General features: G+C 43.1%; 4 protein-coding genes across 6 annotated transcripts in view; 2 read left to right on the forward strand and 2 right to left on the reverse strand.

Annotated features, from left to right (window-relative positions):
* Positions 1–2,685, reverse strand: part of klf8 (Kruppel like factor 8) — a 54,271-nt gene extending 51,586 nt beyond the window's left edge. For both annotated transcript variants that reach the window (XM_079172416.1, XM_079172415.1), the window contains exon 1: positions 2,350–2,685. In XM_079172416.1, coding sequence (XP_079028542.1) covers positions 2,350–2,376 — 27 coding nt within the window. In that variant the 5' untranslated portion in view covers positions 2,377–2,685. The remainder of the gene's footprint in view (positions 1–2,349) is intronic.
* An 857-nt stretch (positions 2,686–3,542) lies between these two features.
* rbm41 (RNA binding motif protein 41) lies at positions 3,543–9,278 on the forward strand. Of its 2 annotated transcripts, XM_079171032.1 has the most exons (7): positions 3,543–3,661; positions 4,583–4,699; positions 5,595–5,796; positions 6,074–6,281; positions 7,350–7,840; positions 8,628–8,775; positions 8,899–9,278. In XM_079171032.1, the coding sequence occupies exons 1-7, from the start codon at positions 3,654–3,656 to the stop codon at positions 9,162–9,164; spliced, it is 1,440 nt and encodes a 479-aa protein (XP_079027158.1). In that variant the 5' UTR covers positions 3,543–3,653; the 3' UTR covers positions 9,165–9,278. The 2 variants fall into 2 exon arrangements, with proteins under 2 accessions (XP_079027158.1, XP_079027157.1); XM_079171031.1 differs by lacking the exon at positions 3,543–3,661 and having other exon boundaries at positions 3,807–4,699.
* Positions 9,279–12,212: 2,934 nt separating this feature from the next.
* Positions 12,213–13,067, reverse strand: cldn2 (claudin 2; the record flags this gene model as incomplete). The annotated part of the gene is made up of 1 exon (XM_079170988.1): positions 12,213–13,067. The coding sequence occupies exon 1, from the start codon at positions 13,041–13,043 to the stop codon at positions 12,213–12,215; it is 831 nt and encodes a 276-aa protein (XP_079027114.1). The 5' UTR covers positions 13,044–13,067.
* Positions 13,068–20,300: 7,233 nt separating this feature from the next.
* The window catches only part of clip2 (CAP-GLY domain containing linker protein 2), a 34,281-nt gene continuing 33,781 nt past the window's right edge, over positions 20,301–20,800 (forward strand). Inside the window, exon 1 of the mRNA XM_079171188.1 lies at positions 20,301–20,666. The gene's annotated coding sequence lies outside the window, so the exon portion shown is untranslated. The remainder of the gene's footprint in view (positions 20,667–20,800) is intronic.

The following is a 20,800-nucleotide window of genomic DNA, read 5'->3' on the forward strand; positions in this document are numbered from 1 at the left end:
TCATGAATGTCTCAATTAAAAAACAATCAAACACATACCATGAGGTCCATCCTACTCATCTTACCTGCTGCTATTTGTACAATATTATACTGATTTATTGTGTCTGGTGCACCGCATAACTCAAAGTGTAAATAAATGTCTGTTCTGCCAAATTAAAAGTGCATTTCTCTGGTCTCTTTATAGATCATGAAAGAGCTCAGAGTCACCGGTGTGAGGGAACGATTCTCCACCACACAGGAAAGTGATGCGCTTTATGTTTCTGGTGTGTTTGGAATAAACAGGAGAAAAATCATAGGAACTCTTTCAACTTCGACAGAAGAAGTCGCGGCATCAGTCTGGGGACGGACCTGAGGATAATTAGACCCTATAACACCCGAGCACACCGACACAAACACAAAAAATAAAGAAGAGCAACAAGACATTCTCCCTGCTTCACAGTTCATGCTCGCCCAAAAAGAATTATTATACCACATGACAAGATAAGAGCTGATACGACACACCGATCCAAAACTAAATCAAATGGGCCCTGATTAGACAGGAAGTAAGTCAGACCTCCACTTGTAGAAACAATATGTGGACATGTACAGCAAACATTTATTTGAATTGAACGCACTTGATGTACAAACTTTTGACGTGTGAACCTCAGCCTCTTGACGTTTAATGTTTCTATTTTTCCATTCCTGCTTTTCTCGTAGCATTATTCAGTCCAGCATCATGGTAGTTTGTGAAATAGTCACCAAATGCAATCTATTAGTTGTGTATTTCAGGGACACAAATTGTCTGTTTGTTTGTTTTTGCGTCGCTCTGCACGAAAATGATGCCAATGGAAAGTCAATAAGGAACCTTGTTTATGGTGGACACACGAATGAAATGCCTCCACGTGACTCAGCAACAGTCAGAGGAAGTGTTGTACTTTATAATATGGGAATGAAGGTGACACTTAAGAGAGGAGGAAATGAAAATGCTGTGACGACGGAAGAAATTGTTAGCATTATCTACATTAGCATAGCTAGCCATCCAAGTTCAAAACCATCACTAATAGCCTGTATCGTTAGCTATCAATGCTAACTTTCTGAATTTTCCCAGGGTTCAACGCTACCTTTTGGTTGCCAAAACTGAAATTACGATGACCATTATGTATTTTTGGGGTGCACATTTCCCTATTTTATTTTATGGACTTCTATATTAAAATGTGGCAAAGAATCGGTCGCCAATCTCTGGAACTGTGGAGCAGGAAAGGACCAAACAGAAGGACCACAGCAGGCTGCCTGCACATAAATAAATATCAATATCAGAATCAATCAAGCGAAAGTATTTTCATAGTCGGTAAAAACATTTTTTATGAAATGTTAAATATTCCGAGTTTCCAGTGTCCCAAAAAAAGCTGTTTGGTTCCCGTCAAACTATTTTCTGATATTTCACATTAACACATATTTGATAATTGAAAAATAATAACAAACAGACTAATCCATAAATAATCTAATGAAAATAATTAGCTGTAGCCCTTGTAGAGTGAAGATTAGACCATGCAAAATATTGAAGGGAGCAAAAATTCAATAAAAAACAACAACAAAGTGATACTGCAGTATGTGGTCTCGTGCATCTCTATTCCACATCAATTGGTCAGCGATGCAGGTCGAAGTTCACCTCTTTTTTGGGAACTTAAAGCTGTGTACCAAGCTGTAACTTTGTCTCCAGCATACTCTAAACACATCTAATAAACAGGTCAGCAGCAGAGGAGACAGTGTGTCCCTCAGTCTGAGGTTGAATGTGCTCCCAGCCTCACTGACATGTCAAACGCGTCGCGGTGAAGCAAGACTCGTTTAAAGACACAAGTCGGCCCCGTGCAGCGCGGCTGGAGGCAGTGCACCTGGCTGCTTCCCAGGGTTCTCTCTGAGTGTGTGTGAGAGTGTGTGTGCGTGTGTGCGTGTGTTAATAAGAGGCTGCTGGCCCTTTAAAAGCTAAGATGGTGTCCTACAAGCTGCAGTTGTATGCCTTCCGTTTCCTCTCCTGCCTCTCAGAGATCACAGAGCATTTCAAATTGAACCTGAACTAACCTCTCTCACACACACACACACACACACACACACACACAGACAGGTTTCCGTACTGACAGTGGAAATGACATGTTTCGGATAATGCAACAATGTTGCAAAACTCTTCCCACTAATTGCAAAATAAGCTGCCGGTCTCCAAGGATACATGGAGCTGTTCTACGGACTGCCGCTCATTCTTTGGCACATGTTGAGCTGACAGCTCTGCTTGTGTGCAGATAGACATCCACACAGATAGATGCTTCTTTCTTTTGTTATTTCATTGACCAGGGCAGAGTCAATAACGTGCACTTACTTTCTTGTTACGGGTCTCCGTGTGCATCTCGGTTGCCGGAGCGGTGCAGCGGCGGAGGGGTGGAGCAGCAGGAGCAGGAGGGTGGGTCGGTTTGGGTGGGTAGCTCTATCAGAATACGAACTGGTGGAGGGAGAGAGAGGAGGGCTTGGTTTGGGGGGTTGTGGGGTGCTGGTTTCCACCTTTTACAGTAGAATTTTCGGGATATAGGAAACACGATCCCTGCCGCTTCCAGTGTTTCTTTTCAGTTCATATCCGCAGCGTCGAAGGCTCCCTTTGCTGCCCCCAAAAAACAGCCAGTCTCTCTCTCTGAGTGTGTCTCTCCCTCTCTCGCTGTCTCTCTCTCTGACGGCGGTGTTGTTGCCGTGTATTCAAGGGCTGGGCTCTCTCTCTCTGCCTTTTCCTCCTCCGCCTCTCCCTGCTTGTGACCCCACCCTGCGTCCCCACCCCTCATCTCTCCGTCAGTCAGGAGCTGCGCAGCCCTGCAGAGGAGCGGAGCGCAGCTACCGGGCGAGCCGAGCACCGGCAGCAGGCGGACGGGCGAGCAGGAGGAGCGGAGGAGCCGCAGCAGAACCGACCACTAATATTGCATGGGGGAACATTTTTTATTTTTTAACTGCACGCAAACCAGCGTTTCGCTCTGCGAGCATCCGTGCACAGAACATCTATGAATGCTCCATGTTGCAGCGGCTTATTGCTCGGAGATGGTAGAACAGAAGCACCCATGTCACCTTACTGACGTCAGCCAGTAGGCTAATTGAGGACACTCAGGCTGGGTGGGGAGGGTGGGAGAGTATACATCCAGTAAGGCTTTGCAGCATTACATTTGATATGACAGCATGCACACAGCCAGCTCAGATAGATATTTATGACGGGAAGGAAGCAAAGTGTGATGATAGGCGTGGGGTTATAACCACACCCATTGTAATAAAGCAAGGTGTGGTGCATGGAAATGTTTATTTCGTCATCAGATATTTCACAACATGGAATAATACATGCAGCAGAGGTCTGATGTGGATAGAGAGAGCAACATTGAGCCAAACAGCTGGAAGAAACATCACACAATCTGGTTACCATGTACATTTTATAGTTTCTGCACTAACTACAATACACGTGCTTATGTTTTATTTTATTGTTATTTTTAACCCCAGAACGCACCCAAAATCTAAGCTGTGGCATTATATTCCTCAAGTGTAACCATGAAACATGTCTTATAGTTCGTTATTGTTCCTGTGGGAGGATGTTACTACATTTCCCATGATCCCACATGCCGGAAGTCCAGAAGTGGAAGCATAAAAGGCGGAAGCATGCGAAGGTAAACAAACCCGTCAGTTATCAACCTCATATTCCAGTAAATGTATCATCATTTGGGCATTTTTAATCGAAATTGTTCGGTTCGAGGCATAATGTTACTAGTTAGCAACATGTACTGCTTATATAACGTTACATATCTCACCTCTGCACCTCTGCATGCTATCTTTGTCCAGTTTGCCCCGCTGGTCTCAGTTTATCACGCAAATCACAGATCATTTGAACGCAAAAGTTTGACAACAGAAGTACGTCAGCCACCTCTTCTGTCTGGTGGTGTTTGTCAACTTCCACTGAGGTCACAGTCCATACACAGAGTACATGCAAAGACACGTGTAAGGTTTCCTTTGATATGTAACATTAATATTACTAACCCCTCGATGGCAACCTCTCTAGAAAACAGACCACAAAGGGGTCCGAACCAGGACGATAACAGCTCGCGCAGTCCGAACCAGGACACGTTTACGGGTTAACGTTATCTATGTGTTTCACACATACACAATTCTGATTAGTCAAACAGCTACTATCTTGATATTCATTAGTTCCTGCTCCTGTCATGTGATGTTGAGCTGTTTTTCTTATTTTAAACTAAATATCTTTTTGTCTTTGACTGTTAACCTGAAGGCAGCACCGAGGGCTTTTTTCACTATTTCTCCATTTTATAAACAAAACACTTCATACATTGAATTGAGAAAGATGAATCAGTAATGAACTGCGATTCACTTCTACAGAAATCTTTTCTCTCAAGCGTTGTATTTTTGCGAGTTAAGACTCATTAACAGGTCAGTTGTGCTTCTGAAAGCCTGGACTGTGTCCACCAAAGGGCAGAATCCCAGACAGCATCACTTCCGTGACGTTTGGTGGACGTGTCCTTGTCCTGTTGTGTCCCACTGAGAGAGTCTGACCCGATGTCTCCGTGTTGGTTCAGAGTGAGCCGGCGGTCCTGTGAGGACGGCCCGCTGCTGGAGGAGCAGGAGACGGAGGGCCAGCGGCAGCTGCACGGCCTCCTGCTGCAGCAGCTCCACACCGGCGTCGACATCGACCGGTGAGCAACCGTTAGCATCTCAAGGAGAGGAGGGGGAGGGGGGGGTTAGAATGTTTAATCCAAAAGGCTGTTCCTCTGTGATCTATGGAAACATATGGATTCACAGTCCAGAAAGATTTAGCCCTGTATTATTCATTGTTCTTCTACACAACAATTTAATAATAGTGTACGAAGTCATATCTTTTATGTTCTCTGTAATATTGTGACATTTTAATATGTTATAGGTGGAGGCTTCAAATAAGCCCAGTTGGCTTTTTGCCTCTTCCTGCACTGTGATATCATTTATCTCTGTTACGTTTGTTTTGTTGTGCAAAATAAATGAACTAAACTAGATGTTTTCTTAACACATTTGACACATTTTAGCTACAAAGATGTACCTCAGTACAATCCTTTGCTCAATGTTATCAGCACATCAGCACCAATGTAGCGAAACCTTCTGAAAAAGAATCCCGACTACTAACAAGCAGTGAAACGTGTGTTGATAGCGGATCAGTGTAAATACTGGTTCACCTCTCACCGGGTGAGTTCACCGTGTGACAGTAAAGACAACAGTAAGCCGTGGAGCTCGGTGGTGAAAGTACGCAGTGCCTGCAGCTTTATTCCCACCGGAGCTCTCACTGCTATATAAAATACAAATCTCTTGTTACTGTGAGGCGCTTTGATAAAAGCGTCCATCACATGCTTGTTACGTATCCTTCACAGCGTCCCACAGCGCAGCCTGGAGGACTCGCTTTCACACAAACCCCGGGGCTGCGTATTCTTACTCCATGGTTTTATCTGTAGATTCCCGACTGCAGAACAACATGTAGGATTTGAAGGACTTTTAAAAAGTGTCTGCGGCGGCTTTTGGCAGAGCACGAAAAGTCTTAACTTTGATGGGACTTCTGTGTAACAGATGTGTCGCCAAGAGGCAGTGCTTCGCCCCGTCGGCGCTCTATCGGCCGTTTGGGCCACAGGCGGCCGGAGTGAGAAGCCTCTCCGAGTTCCGGGCCCTGCAGGACGGGGAGAAGGACCAGGCCAGCTTGCGGGAGCTGGGTCTGACCGAAACAGAGATCCAGATGTGGCAGATCAGAGACGTACCGGAGGCATCGGAGAAGGTAAAACCTGCTGGAGGGACGGGAGGAGCTGGGTTCAAGCCCTGGCCTGAAAAGATCTGCTTTCATAACGCTCCTTCAAACAACTGGATTCATTCAAGTTTCTCACCAGAAACTACATTTTACAAGTTTACATTCGAACACGTCATGATAACATTATAATCTACCCTTCGCCTAATACTAATTTTTACTGAATGGAGCTTGAACGCATCATCATGCTGTATAAAAACCTTTATCCAACACACGACACCGTCTGACCCCCGGCTTTGTGCCCACACAGTCCCACACAGGTGTGAGTGCAGCTCCAGGTGCGAAGCAGCAGCGCCTGCAGGTGATCAGAGACAAGATTGAAGCCCGGGCGGAGCTCCTGGCCCGTCCACAGCGCTTCGCCGCCAGCCGGCCGCTGTCACGCCGCGAGATGGAGATCGAACAAGCGCTTTTCCAGGGAACGGACCGCCTGGGCTTCCTCACCGCGCTCTACCACAGAGGTACGCAGGGCCGTCCACTAAACCGTGTCTTTTTTTCTGTAATGACGAAAACAGAGAGAGGAAATGATAAAAGACCTGCCAGAAAGAGAGAGAGAGTGGTGTAGATGGGTTCATCCCAAGAACTGTTCAAAAATATCTCACCTTCAAACAATGAAAAAGGAAACAGAGAAGCATTAAGGGGCTCTTCACATGTTGTGTCTAAACGCCAGTCGTGCCACTTTCATCCTCTTCCCTACGGTGCTTGGGGCGATGAGGATGACGTTGCGGTACTTTAGCAGTTAGCCTCACTGACTAAACCAAACAAAGATAAATGGATTTCCAGCTCCGTAGATCCCTCACAGCAGCTTCACTGCTCCATCTGTCTGCGACAGTTCGTCTGACCTTTCAACGTTGTTTTGTTGTGACGTTGTTGGACGGAGAAGGTGAAGCGATTCGAATAGTCGTTGGGACAGATCGTAAAGCTCTGGGTAGCCCTGCACTAAAATATGAACTTCTCCTCCATAAATTTACAGTGAATTACGGAGGAAAGAAAATATATCTGCCGGCTGTGATTGGCTGTTCCTCGTCACGTGACATGTGCTGCAACGTTCCAGAAGTTGAACTATTTTTTTTATCTCAGTCACTTGGGAGTTCTTAGAAACGGCTGGGAGTGCTTGGGAGCGCATCGGAGCACTTGGGAGTACGCTTGGTAAGAGTTGGGAACTGTTGGAAGTGCATGTGCACCTGAATGGTGTCACTGTAACTTATGAGTGCACCTTCCGTACATCTACATTGACATCAATGGATTTTACGTCGTAAAAGACGCGGATTGGGAACGCCCCCCTCATCTCACATTTCAGTCGCTTCACAGATTTAAGAAACTCGATCTAATTTTACCTTCCTAGAAACTGAGATCTAATCTGTGTGTCAAATCAGTCGTGTGATCTTGGAAAGATTTTTTTCAAAATAAATTAGAAACAACGTTCAAAACATCAGCTCAGAGGAGAGACATACAGTCAAACAGTCTCTGTGTGTCCCATCAGTCCATGTCAGACGATCTCATCTGTGTTGTTTTACTTTCTCTCACAGATGAAGATACCCAGGAGAGCCAGGAGGGGGCGTCGTCCTCTGATCCCATGGACTCGCTCTACAGAGACGTTCTCAACAAGGAGAGAAAACCAGCTGCACAAACAACCGGAGCAGCACACCTGTCTACACACAGACTCATATCTGACCAATCACAGGGCTCACAGACAGACAACCAATCAGAAGAAGCCTCTGACCATCAACCAGAACTGCGGGGTGAAGGCTTGTCGGTACCGTCGGGGTCCATTTCAGAGCAGCAGCTCGCTCAAGACGGACCGGGGCCGCCACCACCAGCTGCTCCGACACACATTAATATACGCCAGCCAATCGGCAGTCTGTGTGGAGCGACCAGGGCGACGACACGGGGACCGCTGACTGTCAGAGGGGACATAGAGACCATCTCAGACGAAGACATCCTGAAGGACCGGGAATCTGAGGAGGGGGTCCGGAGCATCCCGAGGTTCAGAAACTACCAGCCGGGGAAACCCTCCAAGGTATCAGCAGCTACATCTACACCAGATGGTCCTGATGCACAGCTCAGACTTTTAGCTTTAGGCTAGCTAGCTAGCTTCAAGGCTAATGGCTTCCATACACGCATAAAAACAAATGTGTCATCATAGGAATATTAGTTCCCAGTCCAAAGATTCAAAAAGTGTTTAAATGTATGAAAGTGAGGATGCATTTCATTCTCAACATGTTTATTTAACAGCAGAGGATATATTTAAATTTTAAATCCGACCTCCACTTCTTTATTTCATCTATAAACAGTATTTCCATGGACGACACACACGACATATAGTCACAAAATGTAGCATTCAACAATTAAAATGCTCTGACTTTCACCATATGAATAACATCAGAGACCCAGTGCTCATTTCAAGCTGAGCACACACACACACACACACACACACACACACATCAGCAGTTTGAAACTCTAAAGTTACTACCAGGTACTTTAATTTTGTGTCGACTTTGGCGTCCTCCTGTGGACGAAAGCGGTAATGTTTCCATGAGGACCACTAAAGATCTGCATCTGCCAGACTCCCTTTAGAAAGCATCTCATCTTACTGCAGCAGGGTCTGACAGTCTGCCCCGCACCAGTCCAGGTTCTGGTTCCCCGTGCCTCCCTTCCCTTTAGCAGGACCAGCAATACGTCCTGGGTCTCCAGCAGCAAGCGTAAAGAATAACTCTATAGAAATAGACCATCTCTGATGGTCTCGTTTACTGATGGAGGCCATATAGAGGATCAGGACTAAACTTTTTTTTTGGGTCTCCCTGTAGGTTCTGTGTGTGAAGAACCTGAGCGCACAGGCCTCAGCGGCCCAGCTGGTGGCGCTGTTCTCCAGGTTTGAGCGGGAAAACGAGCCGCCGGTGCTCTACCGCCTGCTGACCGGGAGGATGAGGGGTCAGGCCTTCATCACTCTGCCCGGTGAGGAACAGTCTGCCAGAGGGACGGACCACATACACAAACAAACCACAGCGAGCTGGCTTCTTTTTTCCCATCATGCATCTCACATTAGATCATCGGGTGTGTTTGTGTTTTCTTTGGCAGATGCTGAAACGGCCCAGAGAGCCTTGCAGTTGGTCCATGGATACCGGTTGCTCGGGAAACCTTTGGTGGTGGAGTTTGGCCGTGAGCGACGGGAAGAAGAGAAGCAGGAGGAGAAACGGCAGGAGAAACAGCAGAAGAAGCAGGAGGAGAAACAGGAGGAGAAGCAGGAGGAGAAACAGCAAGAGAAACAGCAGAAGAAGCAGGAGGAGAAACAGGAGGAGAAACAGCAAGAGAAGCAGGAGGAGAAACAGGAGGAGAGGAAATAAAAGAAACAAAAGAACAACACAGATCCTCCAGAGCTGAGACTGATGTGATTATATATATTTATTTATATTTTTCCTGGATAAAAAGTCATCTTTGCATTTTAATAAAGATCTTTGTCATGAGCGTTGCAGTGATGTTTTCTTTTGTTATTTTGATAAAACATTATTTATGACAATGTAAAGCAAGTGGGCATAAAAACGGTCGTACAAATTACAAAAGACAAAACTAAAGACAATAAATAATAACTAAAGGTTTTGATGCCCAAAGGGCTTTAATACAAATGCTCTCACTGGGACAGGCTGTTTCAAACTATTAAAACGTATATTTTAATTCCATAAAGAGAACATTTCCTCCATCTTCTTCCAGGGAATTAAATATCTATATAATTAATCTCCAGATTGGACATCATTAAATCAGTAAATATTATTATAAAATAAGATCAGGTGGGAAATCTACCAATTAATAATAATTCTATATCAAAATAAAAGTGTAATTCTTCTTTTGGACACTAGAGAGAGCCATTCAGCCATCACAGGTGAGCGTGCTGTTAAAAGAGCAGCTATCGAGGTTAAATAAAGTTTATTGTTTTAGTTTTGTTGTAGCTTACTTGTTTCCTACTGCAGGAACTTTTCCTAATATGATTATTCGTACTATTTTTATTCTCCTGGAATTTAAATTAAAAAATTGGACAAATGTGATGAGGACAGATCTTCTTTAATTGTGGCTGCAGCTTTTTGATTGCAGAGCGTGTTTGGAACATTTTGTGTTGACCGTTTTAGCACAACCAGGCCTCGACAATAAGGAAGAGAGAAGATAATAAACTATTTCTCCTAATTTATTGGTGAAATGTTCATTTTTAGTGGCAAAGTGCAACCTTGTTGATGCAACTTGTTTTTTAGTGAGCACGATTCATCGTTTTGCACCAGTTTGCCTGAAGTTGCCTCTGCAGCTAAAGTGATTTATAACTTCTCACACCTGAAACTGCTGCTTTTGGCGACTTCATTTGTCCATGTTGGTTGCAAAGACTATCTGTGCTCATTTACTGTATGTTTCTGGGATGTTTGTCTTTCCCATAGTCTCCGTGTATGTGTGTGTGTGTGTGTTACTTGTCTACTTATCTCTGATGTTCCATCGGTCAAATGTGTGTTGGTTGAACCAGTTCAGTTCCTGACACCAGGACTCGGGGTCTTCAGTGGTTTGAATTGAGGTCTTCACTGGTCTGTAACTCTGCACCCATAATGCATCGCTCCGGTTTTAGATCCTTGACTGAACTTTACTTTACAATAACTTTAATGTAAAGAGTCACCCAGTTCGGTGACTGTAAACTGACCCCAGTCCACACGGACGTTTTGGTCTCACGACTCACCTGCAAGTCAAACAAACGTATCGATCGGACTGAACTGGTGTCTTTGTTTGTTTAAGTGTGTTTGTGTCGATCTTCTGTTTGCCTCCAGTTCAGGGTTGTGATCTTTTCCCCATTCTAGTCTGTGAAAACACCAACCCATGAACGAGCCGTCGTGTTATCGTATATGTTTCTACTTTAAAGTTGTTTTTTTAATCGTTTTATACAATACAGACGTCTTAAAGGAAATGATACATCTTAACATCTGTTTTTATTGATAGAAATGTGTTTCAGTGTGAATGCAAAATGAGACACATTGAGACACATTCTTGGTTCTATTCTGAATGATGTGGCTCACTGTTTAATGCAGATGTCACATTTATAAGCATTCATGGTGTTTCATATGGAGGGCAAACATTCAACAACATGACAGTAACAGAAGTTAACGTTTATCACCGAATAACCAACTAGGAACAGATTTATATATTTTTTAATCAGGTTTGTTTTCATGCTCTGTAAATACATGGATGATCAATCAGCAGAACATGTAAATCAACTGAAGGAGAATAAAACAAAGAGAGCACAGCTGGCCTCCCTGTTGCACCATGACTCCGTATGACTGATAGCAGGTGCATAGATCCTCAGACTGGTAAAAAACAGTGATCTTCACACTAATGTGTATATAAATATACGTCCAGTGCAGAGAAGTAAACTCCCCACTGCTGATAAAAACCTGCACACTCAGCAAACATTAATCACATTTCAGCCTGAATATATCAAACTGTATGTCAACCCAAATAAACGAAAACATTCACACTATAATAATACTAATGATGATAAGGCACAATATTCAGTCGTATGAAAACAGTATTGAAAATGTTTGTTTGTGAATTGTAATCAGTAAGAAAACTACGTTTAGATTTGGTTTCATTTCTATTGTACTTCACTAGAATGTGTCAGTAAACTGTTTTAGTTTCAGGTGGTTCTGTCAGAAATATGTAGCAGAGGTGGGGACAAGTCATCGTTTCACAAGTCATCAGGAAGTCCCAAGTCTAGACAGACAGGTCCGGGTCAAGTCCCAAGTCAAGAAGAAATCGCCACAATTTCACTGAATTCAACAAAACTTTAGCAGAAGCTTCACCCTTCACCCACAAAAACGTAAAAAAAACGACCAGAAAGATATCATATTTTAATATTACTTTCCACTTTCACAGTCGTGATCATAACTGCCAAATATTCTTACATTTTCAGAATTGTAACCCTTTAGATAACACTCTGTTTACATAATTCCACTGTTGTTTGTATAAAAAAGACACAAAACTTGATGATTTATTGTTATTCGTAATGTGTAAAGGATTAGCAACAAAATAGATTTTGATGCATTTATCTTTTTGTGCAGGAAACCAGGAACGGTTGGGCAAACCAAGTTAAATCAGGTGGAAAATATTAAGAACTAAAACTTTAGATTTTCAATGGGGACATTGTCTGTATTTTGGCGACACATAAAAAAACTACCATATGCATTTAAAATTATGAAAACAAAATACAAAATAAAAGATAAAACAGTTTAGTTTCATAGTGAGGCTCAAGGGTTAAAAAGGACACACAGTGATAAGTCGACTCATTTGTATGTATTTAATTTGTCCCGTTTGATTAAATACATGAATACATGTAAGTCGTTTAAAGGTGTGATGGAGTGACGGTAACCTCAGACGTATCCTGTGATGTCATATCCTGCCGCGGCGGGCTTCTTGGCCCCCCCCTGGACTCCGTGTGCGGAGGACTGGGTGCTGTGACTGGTACTGCGGACCAGCGTCTGCCCCCTGCTGGCCGCGTTGCCGCCCCCTACCTGCAGGATGGGGTTGCGGTAGGTCTGCGAGGTCGTCCGTGCACCTGCGCCCGGCGCTCCGACGACTCCCACCGGGTACGGGTATCCTCCGGCGTGCCGTCTGCCGCGGCCGCCGCCGTCCTGCGCCTCGCAGCACGACACGCACAGCATCCCCCCGCCCAGCATGGAGATGAGCGCGGAGGCCAGACCCACATACAGACACTCCCCGAGCTCAAACTTCATGCTGGAAGGCACGTTGGGTTGGTAGAAGGTCTGGACCACCTCGTGCGTGGTCCACGACACCGGGATGAGCGACATGAAGCCCGCGGTGAGGAACAAGCCCCCGCTGGCGCCGGCCACTCGGGTCTTTACTGAGCCGCCGCCCTCCAAGCAGAGCGTGCACTGCATCCCGAGGGCCGCCATGGCGAGGGCGAGTATAGACAGCACGATGGAGATGACCATGAGGGCCCGAGAGGCCTGCAGGTCGGAGGACAGGGCCAGCATGGAGTTGTAGGTCTCGCACTGGAAGGCCCCCGTGCTCTGGTAGACACACTCCATCCACAGGCCCCTCATGTTGGCCACCGCCGTGACGATGTTGGAGCCGATGTGGGCGGAGATCTGCCAGTACGGGAGCACGGTGGCCACCATTGTGCCCAGCATTCCCAGCAGGCCCAGGAAGAAGCCCATCAGCTCCAGAGCCGCGGACGCCATGGCGGAAACTGTGATGGAGAAGCCCCGCCCCCAAAAATCAATGTCACTGGCTGTATACATATGACGGTGTTTTCTCCTATTCTGACTCAAGTCGAGACATTTTAATTTCTCTCTGAATTTAAGCTTCTTAGAAAACGGTCATTAGCCGTAGCTTCGTGTGAGCTAACCTGAATAAACAACAGTTTTTTGTTTTGTTAGCTCGCTACCTACTCGAGCAGGCTAATTCATTTTTGCTGCGATAAATGACAAGTGCGCTAAAACGCGACCTTCAAGTGGATATTTTACGTTAGACATGTGTTTACGAGATAAAAGCTAGTTCGCTCGCTAACAAACATTTTCCGTTTTTTACCATTTTATTCATGAGATCTTGGATTATTTTTATTTTGATAATATGTGATCGTCCTCCATACTTTATTGTATGAACAGAAACATCTCGTAGCTTGTAGCTCATCAGATAAATATAATATATAAGTTAGTTCTCTTGATCGTGTTAACAAACATACTTTTGGTACATTTGTTAACACGTGTAATCACATACAAACAGTATAATATGTACCAGCAGGTGTTTAATAAGATAATTAAACTGTATTAGTGTTGATATGAACATTTATTTAAGTGTAACTGCAGAATAATGTGTCTTCCAGCTGTTTCACCGCTGGTCTGTTGATGCTTTCGTAATTGTTTTCACTAAGACGGAGATATTGCAACTGTCAGAAATCCCTGTTATCTCTCATCACAAAATTATTATTTACACCTCCGAGGCTGACGTGTGAGGTCTTTGCTCGTCTGCTCATAATTACAGTCTGTGATGTGTGGCGTTCAGGTGGCTTCACCTGCGTCTGGAAAACTGTGTTGATCTACGTGGCAAAGTCCAGACGTCTGCTGAGCGTGTTCACGTTGAGATAAATCAAACTGTGATGCGACTACAATACGTCTAAACTCAGTGGTTTGTTCTTATTTTGTGTTGTTTGTGTTTGTTGGAGTATTTTCCAGATTATTACCCAAATTACACAGTTTACTACCAGTTTAGCGTCAGCCGATGATTCTACTCTTTTGAAACTCTGCTCGTCATGTTGACTTGAACTTAACTGCTGATTAAACATTTAAATGTTGACTATCCATGTTTATAATAGCATAACTGTATTAAGGCGAGACGCTACAAGCAAATGAAGATTTTCCTTCAACAACACGTCTTCCTTCAGACGAGTGGAGCGATTTATTTCACTACTTGAACTAGATTTCTCCTAAATTCACCAAAAGTTACCATTACATAATTACTCATTTGCATATTTAAACATAACATTTCAGAAACTTGTAACACAATAAATCATCCTCTTAATGTGAGTAATGAAGTGGTGAAGTTTCATGGTGATATCTATGAGTTCATGTTTTGACCCTCTTCACCTGTAGAGTCTCTAAATGTCTGTAATTGAACTAAACGTCTCTTTAAAGGACGTTTTCTCTAAATGAGTTTGTTCTCAGACTCTGATCCAGAAATCTCCACTTCAGCAGCTCTTACACACACCAAACGTTACACGTTCATTCCTCTCTATGTTCTGAAGGTTAACACAGAGGGGTTTGTTCACACATCACTCAGACTCATTTATACTACATTTTATTACTAAAAACATTGAGAAACATGCAATTTTATGTCTGTTGACAGTATTTTCTGATTTATGGAGGGAAACAAAGAGAGATCCAAAGTCCCCTCTTTGACTCTCATATGTCAACAACATGAAACAACTATTTTTGTATCCAATGTTCACATTTCTGTTCTGGAAATGTACGCAAATGACCACATGTAAGGACAAAGCCTCATTTGCATATTCAAACATAACATTTCAGAAAAAGTGTCATGGTGATATCTATCAGTTCATTATTTTTACTCCATTCACGTGTAGTGTCAGATTTAAAGCTTGTATGCTGAAAAAATCTTGTCACCTGTCATATAATGTTACACACACACACACACACACACACACACACACACGCACACACACACACACACACACTTCCATGCATTACCTGAGACTGCCGCAGATTGAGGAAGAGACTCCGGACCAGTTGAGGATTTGATTCTGTTCCTTTTGCTGCAGGAGCTGAAGTTGCAGCTGGTAGCGGAGGATGAGGAGGATGAGGAGGATGAGGATGAAGAACACGGTACAGATTGAAATTCACCGCCGGTATCTCTGATGAACCTGCTTCTCTCTGACTGCTCCCTCAGACCTGGACATAGTCGCAGGCTGTTGTGCCGCTGCTCTACTTCTAATGAGCACTTTTACTCTGCTGGCTGCCTTGGACCAGGGTTATGTTAGAAGAAGAAGAAGAGGAAGAAGAAGAAGAAGAAGAAGACGTACAATCCTTTGAATTTGATAACCTTCCAGTTGCAAAAAAAGACTTTCCACTTAAAAAAACAGCAATACAGGACGATGGACTCTGCTCCGGCACATTGTCTGTCTGTCTGTGTCAGATGCTCTGCTGTCTTTGTTAAGTGTGTGATCTCTGTCGCTCATCCAGACCTTCACCTCCTGTCATGTACACACACACAAACACACACACACACACACACACACACACACATATCATTACCAGCCACGTTAATCATTCTCTCATCTGTCATTCCTCTAAAAACAGGTGGCGCAACGTTCAGCAGAACCCTAATATTTCAGTGTATTACTTCTCTGTATAGTTGGGTGAAAAATATGTTTATGTCATATTCCTTTGATGAAAAGAGCTAAAAAAAAAAGATCCTTTCATGTTACGGTGGAAAGAGTCTCTGTTCAGTCTGCAGACATCTTTGTGTATTTTTAATTAAAGTTAGAAATAGAATAAACTTGCCTGAAGCAAGAAAATGAGGAATGATGATTACGTCTTTATTTTAATTTAATCTATTTTTTGTTTTATTTTACATCTTTTTTTACTTTTGGCTTTCCCAATAGAGACATTTCTTAAAAGTAAGCAATGTGTTGGTCTGTTCCCTTCCTTGCTCCCTCCTCTCCTGTTCGTCTCCTAGGTGTTGAATATTAACTGAGTTTACGTTTAATAAGTCTCAAATTACCTCCACTCAAGTTTTTATTCTGTGTGGCATTTCTTGCATGAAAGGTACTATATATAGATACAGTTTTATTATCATTGTATTATTATCATTATTATTAATATTATTATTGTACACAGATTTAATTCATGACTTTGTTCAGTTCATTTTCACTATTTAAAGCATTCATTGTTCTTCTGTTTGAAATGTAAAAGTGAAGCTATATACACATATATATATATATTTTTTTTTTTAAAGATTTAATTATTAATTCACAAACTCAAAGGTGCAGATTTCACTACTTTAATTACTTTGAATGTATTAATGCAAACTTATTTCATCAATTTATTCCATTTTTTTTATTTCTTTTTTTATTTAGTTAATTAAATCTGAACACCATAAATGTCTGGGTTTATTTTTGAAGGCACATTTCAGACTCCGTACTAAAAATAACTGTCATAACACATTGTGAATTTACGGCTCATTAAAGCTGACGCCAAAGTTGGCCGCCTGCCGTGCGTCACCATCCATCAACAGTTTGTTGGCTTGTCCGTTAGAAGACTGCTGATGCTGAGAGCTAAAGAATAAGAGGAAACACTACACACCATCTCAGTGCACCTCCAGGTGTGCCCTCCCTTGTCGGCCGGTGGCGCTGTCCTCCAAACTGTTTACACATGCCATCAGTGTCTGTATCAGTGTCAGTCGCTACAGTCACCCAGTCTGCTGCTGGTCCCGTCCCGGAGCTCCAACATTTTTTGGTTTCTAATCCCTCCAGACCCGGAGGCCCCCATCGCATCATAATGGGATTAGCCGCGTGTAATCCAGTCACTTCCCCTACGAAGCAGAACGAGAGAGGGCAACGTCCACCAAGACACTTACACTCTCAGAAACACTGAGGCATTATTATGAACCACAGAGGGGCATTATTATCTGGACACGCTGCATGCTAATGAGGCGGCTCAGGTCGGCCTGTGAGCCTTTGTTAGGCCTATTGTGAATATAATGAAGCATAATAATGATATAAGAAACCCCAAATAACTTCTTAAAGCGGAACACCAATGTATGTATTGTTGTTGTTTTTGGATTCAGTCTTAATCTTGACATTGAAGTGTATTTGAGTTCCTGTGATAGTCTCTGCCCTCTCGTGGTTTAAACCCTGCCAATAAAATGTAATTTTGGGAGAAGCTGATCTGGAACACAGACTGTACATAAGAAGATTTATGGATTTATGGACGGCCGGTTTGAAGCCTTGAGTTCGGCAATTCGGCCGTCGCCATCTTGGCTTTTTGCAACCAAGTGAACAGGAAGTGACCATATCTGGACTGAGGAGGAGTGACGTAGAGGCGCCGTATACGTCTCTGGTAGAGACCTGTCAATCACTGTGTAGCCCCGCCCTCAGCGATTAGTCAAATGTGATGGACCATGTTCCCTGATGTTCCCTGCAGTGAGCGTGTCAGGTATTCCCAAAGGAGTTGGACTTGTTTCTATTCTATTTGTGGTCACCTGACCTCTTAAAATTCTCACCTCATTTATAAGAGGATGTACTTTTCCAATATATAAGAAAGATTAAATGTGTCTAAGAGGGAACAACAGGAATTAATGAAGTAAAAATACGTGAGATCAGAATAAAGAGTTTGATCGTCTTTGTTGATCTCTGATGAGGAGGATGTAGTTTGTGGCTCACGTCACTAGATAACGACAATGAGCCAGTTAGATGTTTCTGTACAGTTTCTCTTGAATGTGATGATGTGAAGCAGCTGCTGGGTGGCAGATTGATGCACTTTATTGAGTTAAATGTCTCGAGTTTAACATTGATGTGATTATTATTACTATTTTCATTTTTTGGGGATAAATTGTATTTGAAAAGTCAGTGGCAGGAAAATAAAACACAATTAGTGACATTTAGTGTGTTTTATATCATTCAGTAAAACAACATTCATCAATTAGAAACAAAGCCCAGTAAAATAGAAATGAATAGACATGAAAATATCAAAGAGAGTCTGTTTTAAAACATGTTACAAATACTGTAGACTTAAAAATGTAGCATTTAAGTGTGCTGTGTTGTGTGATAGTGTCAAGCTTTCTAAGATTTTATTGTAAATGGCTTTTCTTAACTCTGCTCATGTGTTTTTGTTATCCACTTTAGCTTCAGGTGTGCACTGCAAACTACAAACTACAACCATTCATCCAGCTACTGTCAGACTACTGTTAGTTAAACTCACATCATCACACAGAAATCATGTTTTCTTCAGACCTGTTGTGTCTCCTTTAAGACAGATAGAAAGTCTCACATAAAGAACACAGTTGACTCATTTATAGGACTGTAGGGACCTCTAGTGGCCAGCAGACAGAACTGCAGCATGTCAACCATTAAAAACGGATTCACATTCTTTCTTTATTGTCTTCTATAGATGACATTTGTTTTCACAGTCTGTACTCAGAAATAACATCATATAATTATATAAATGAGCAAAACAAGAACATATTAACAACTGAAGTCTATTACAAGGAACACAACTCCTCCTAAATGTGTTTTATTTTAATTTTTTTGCAGATTGTGTGTCTGTATCTGAGTCCAGAGCTGTGTGCAGCTGTAACATGCACTGAACTGTGCACACTATAGAATAAGTTTAGTGCTGGATACCAGGTCTGCTGCTTGGTTGGTTATAATAACCGTCATAAAGTTTATGCATTAGCACATCTAGCAGATGGGAATTAAAGATTAGAATTAAAGATTACCAAAAAAACAATAGAATACAAATATAAACAATTGGGTTATCTGTGATTTATCACCGGAAACAGCAACCACCTGTGTATAATTTATATTTACTTGTATTATTATTATTTACTGTATTTATTGTTTATTTTTATTGTGCAGCTTGTGTTTATACACTTTGGTCTTTGTGCGGATTAACAACATTAATAAAATCTTGTTTAATGAGCTTTAAAGGTGTTTGTCGGTGGATTGTGTCACTATTGCAGAAAGCTTTTATCATGTTTCAAGTCGATATGCTAAGCTAAGCTAACTGGCTGCTGACAGAGACTTGCGTGTGTTGCAAGATTATTTTTTTTATTATTTCCCTAAAAAAAAAGAATCTGGAACTATTCCTTTAACTTTAACATTTATCAATAACCACAAAGCCAGAAATAAATCATGTGCAGATGAACTGTTCAGGTGAAGAATGAAAGGATGAAAGGAGGTGTCGTTACTTTGTTACTTTGTTACCAGTGAAGATGAAGATCACTTCGCGCTACAGCTGTCAAACTGGGACACGCCCACCAGCGGACGAGCTGACCAATCACAGGGCTTCCCAGTGGGGACTTTTTCTCCTCCACTGACCAATCCGGACGTTTTAAAAGCGAACCGGAAAAAGGGCGAGAAGTGATTCATGTGAACGGCTCTGACCCCACCCACAGAATCAGAAGAATATGAGCATGAATCGCCCACGCGTTTTTTAAAATGTGTCCACGTGCTCACCGTACTCATTAAACTCATATATTATCCCTGTTGTTCTTCCATACGTACGTATGTTTATAGATATCTCAGATATGTTAACTCGCCTGTGTTCAGTCTCAGATAGAATCACACCAAACTGCGATCACACTTATAGCGATTTAATGCTTACTTACTTATTAGGGAGCGTGTGAGAGGGCATTTTGGGAATTAAGATATTTTAATGGAACATAAATAGCCCCTTTTCAGTTCGGCGTCCGCGCAGTGTTTTCAATAACAGTCCATTTGTGTGAAATCTTTATTTGTATGATTGGCACGGCGGATGCTTTCCATGTGGAGATGCACCGGCGGAGGCGGTGACGAACACAGGAAGCCTTGTCATAAATGTGGCTTGTTATTGCAAAAGACGGTTTATTTAACCGCTTTTATTGATGCCGAATAAACAAATAGGAAGAGTGATTGGAAGGCACTGAGTCATGCCGTTGGGAGTCTCGTATTTTGACCGGTAAGCACGAGCCGGTTTAAATCCACCTCCTTTCAAACGGAGGACGTCACGGAGGAGCGCCAGACTGTAGTCGAGTCTCTCCTCTCTTCCCCCAGGAGGCTGTGCTTCAATCCCAGCCCCCTTTGTTCAGTCTAGCCGGTGGGTTGAGTCAGAGAGGGAGGCTGAGCTAACCCAACACATTCATACACCGACAAGCGTGAGAAGAAACCGGGAAAAAGCAGGTTATCAAGGAGTCCAGGCTGAGTTTAACCAGAACCAGGGCGACAGAAAAGTTATTTTTGTGTGTGTGTGTGTGTGTGTGTTGCTGATGCTGCGTTTCCGTCGGGGACCCGTGTGCAAGTGTTCGGCTACAAAACCAGCGATACACCCCCGCTTGCTTTAGCTCTCCTCCTGGGGAAAAAGAAGGAAATGAACCGGCAGCCTAACTGCTACTAAGCCACCCCCCGGCCCCGGTGCACCGGTCCGGTTTGCTGCCCATCATCCAGCTGATCCACGCTGACTCTCCCTTCAGCTTTTTCTGCTCAGCATCCATATTTGCGTCCCAGGGAGTGGCAACCACTAATCCTCCCTTTTTTTCACCCTGAAAGCTGGAAGTTGTCCCCTCGGTCGCTCTAATTTCCACACAGAAAGGTGAGTGTTTTCCTGTATTAATGTGTTTTTTATTATTATTGTTATTTATGGGGGGGGGGGGGGGGGGGGGGGGTGAAGGACAGTCTGGACCACGTTGCCGCAGTAGCTACAACAATGGATCAAACTGGCGTTGT

This window comes from Pholis gunnellus, assembly GCF_910591455.1.
Source record: "Pholis gunnellus genome assembly, chromosome: 13".
NCBI classification, from domain to species: domain Eukaryota; kingdom Metazoa; phylum Chordata; class Actinopteri; order Perciformes; family Pholidae; genus Pholis; species Pholis gunnellus.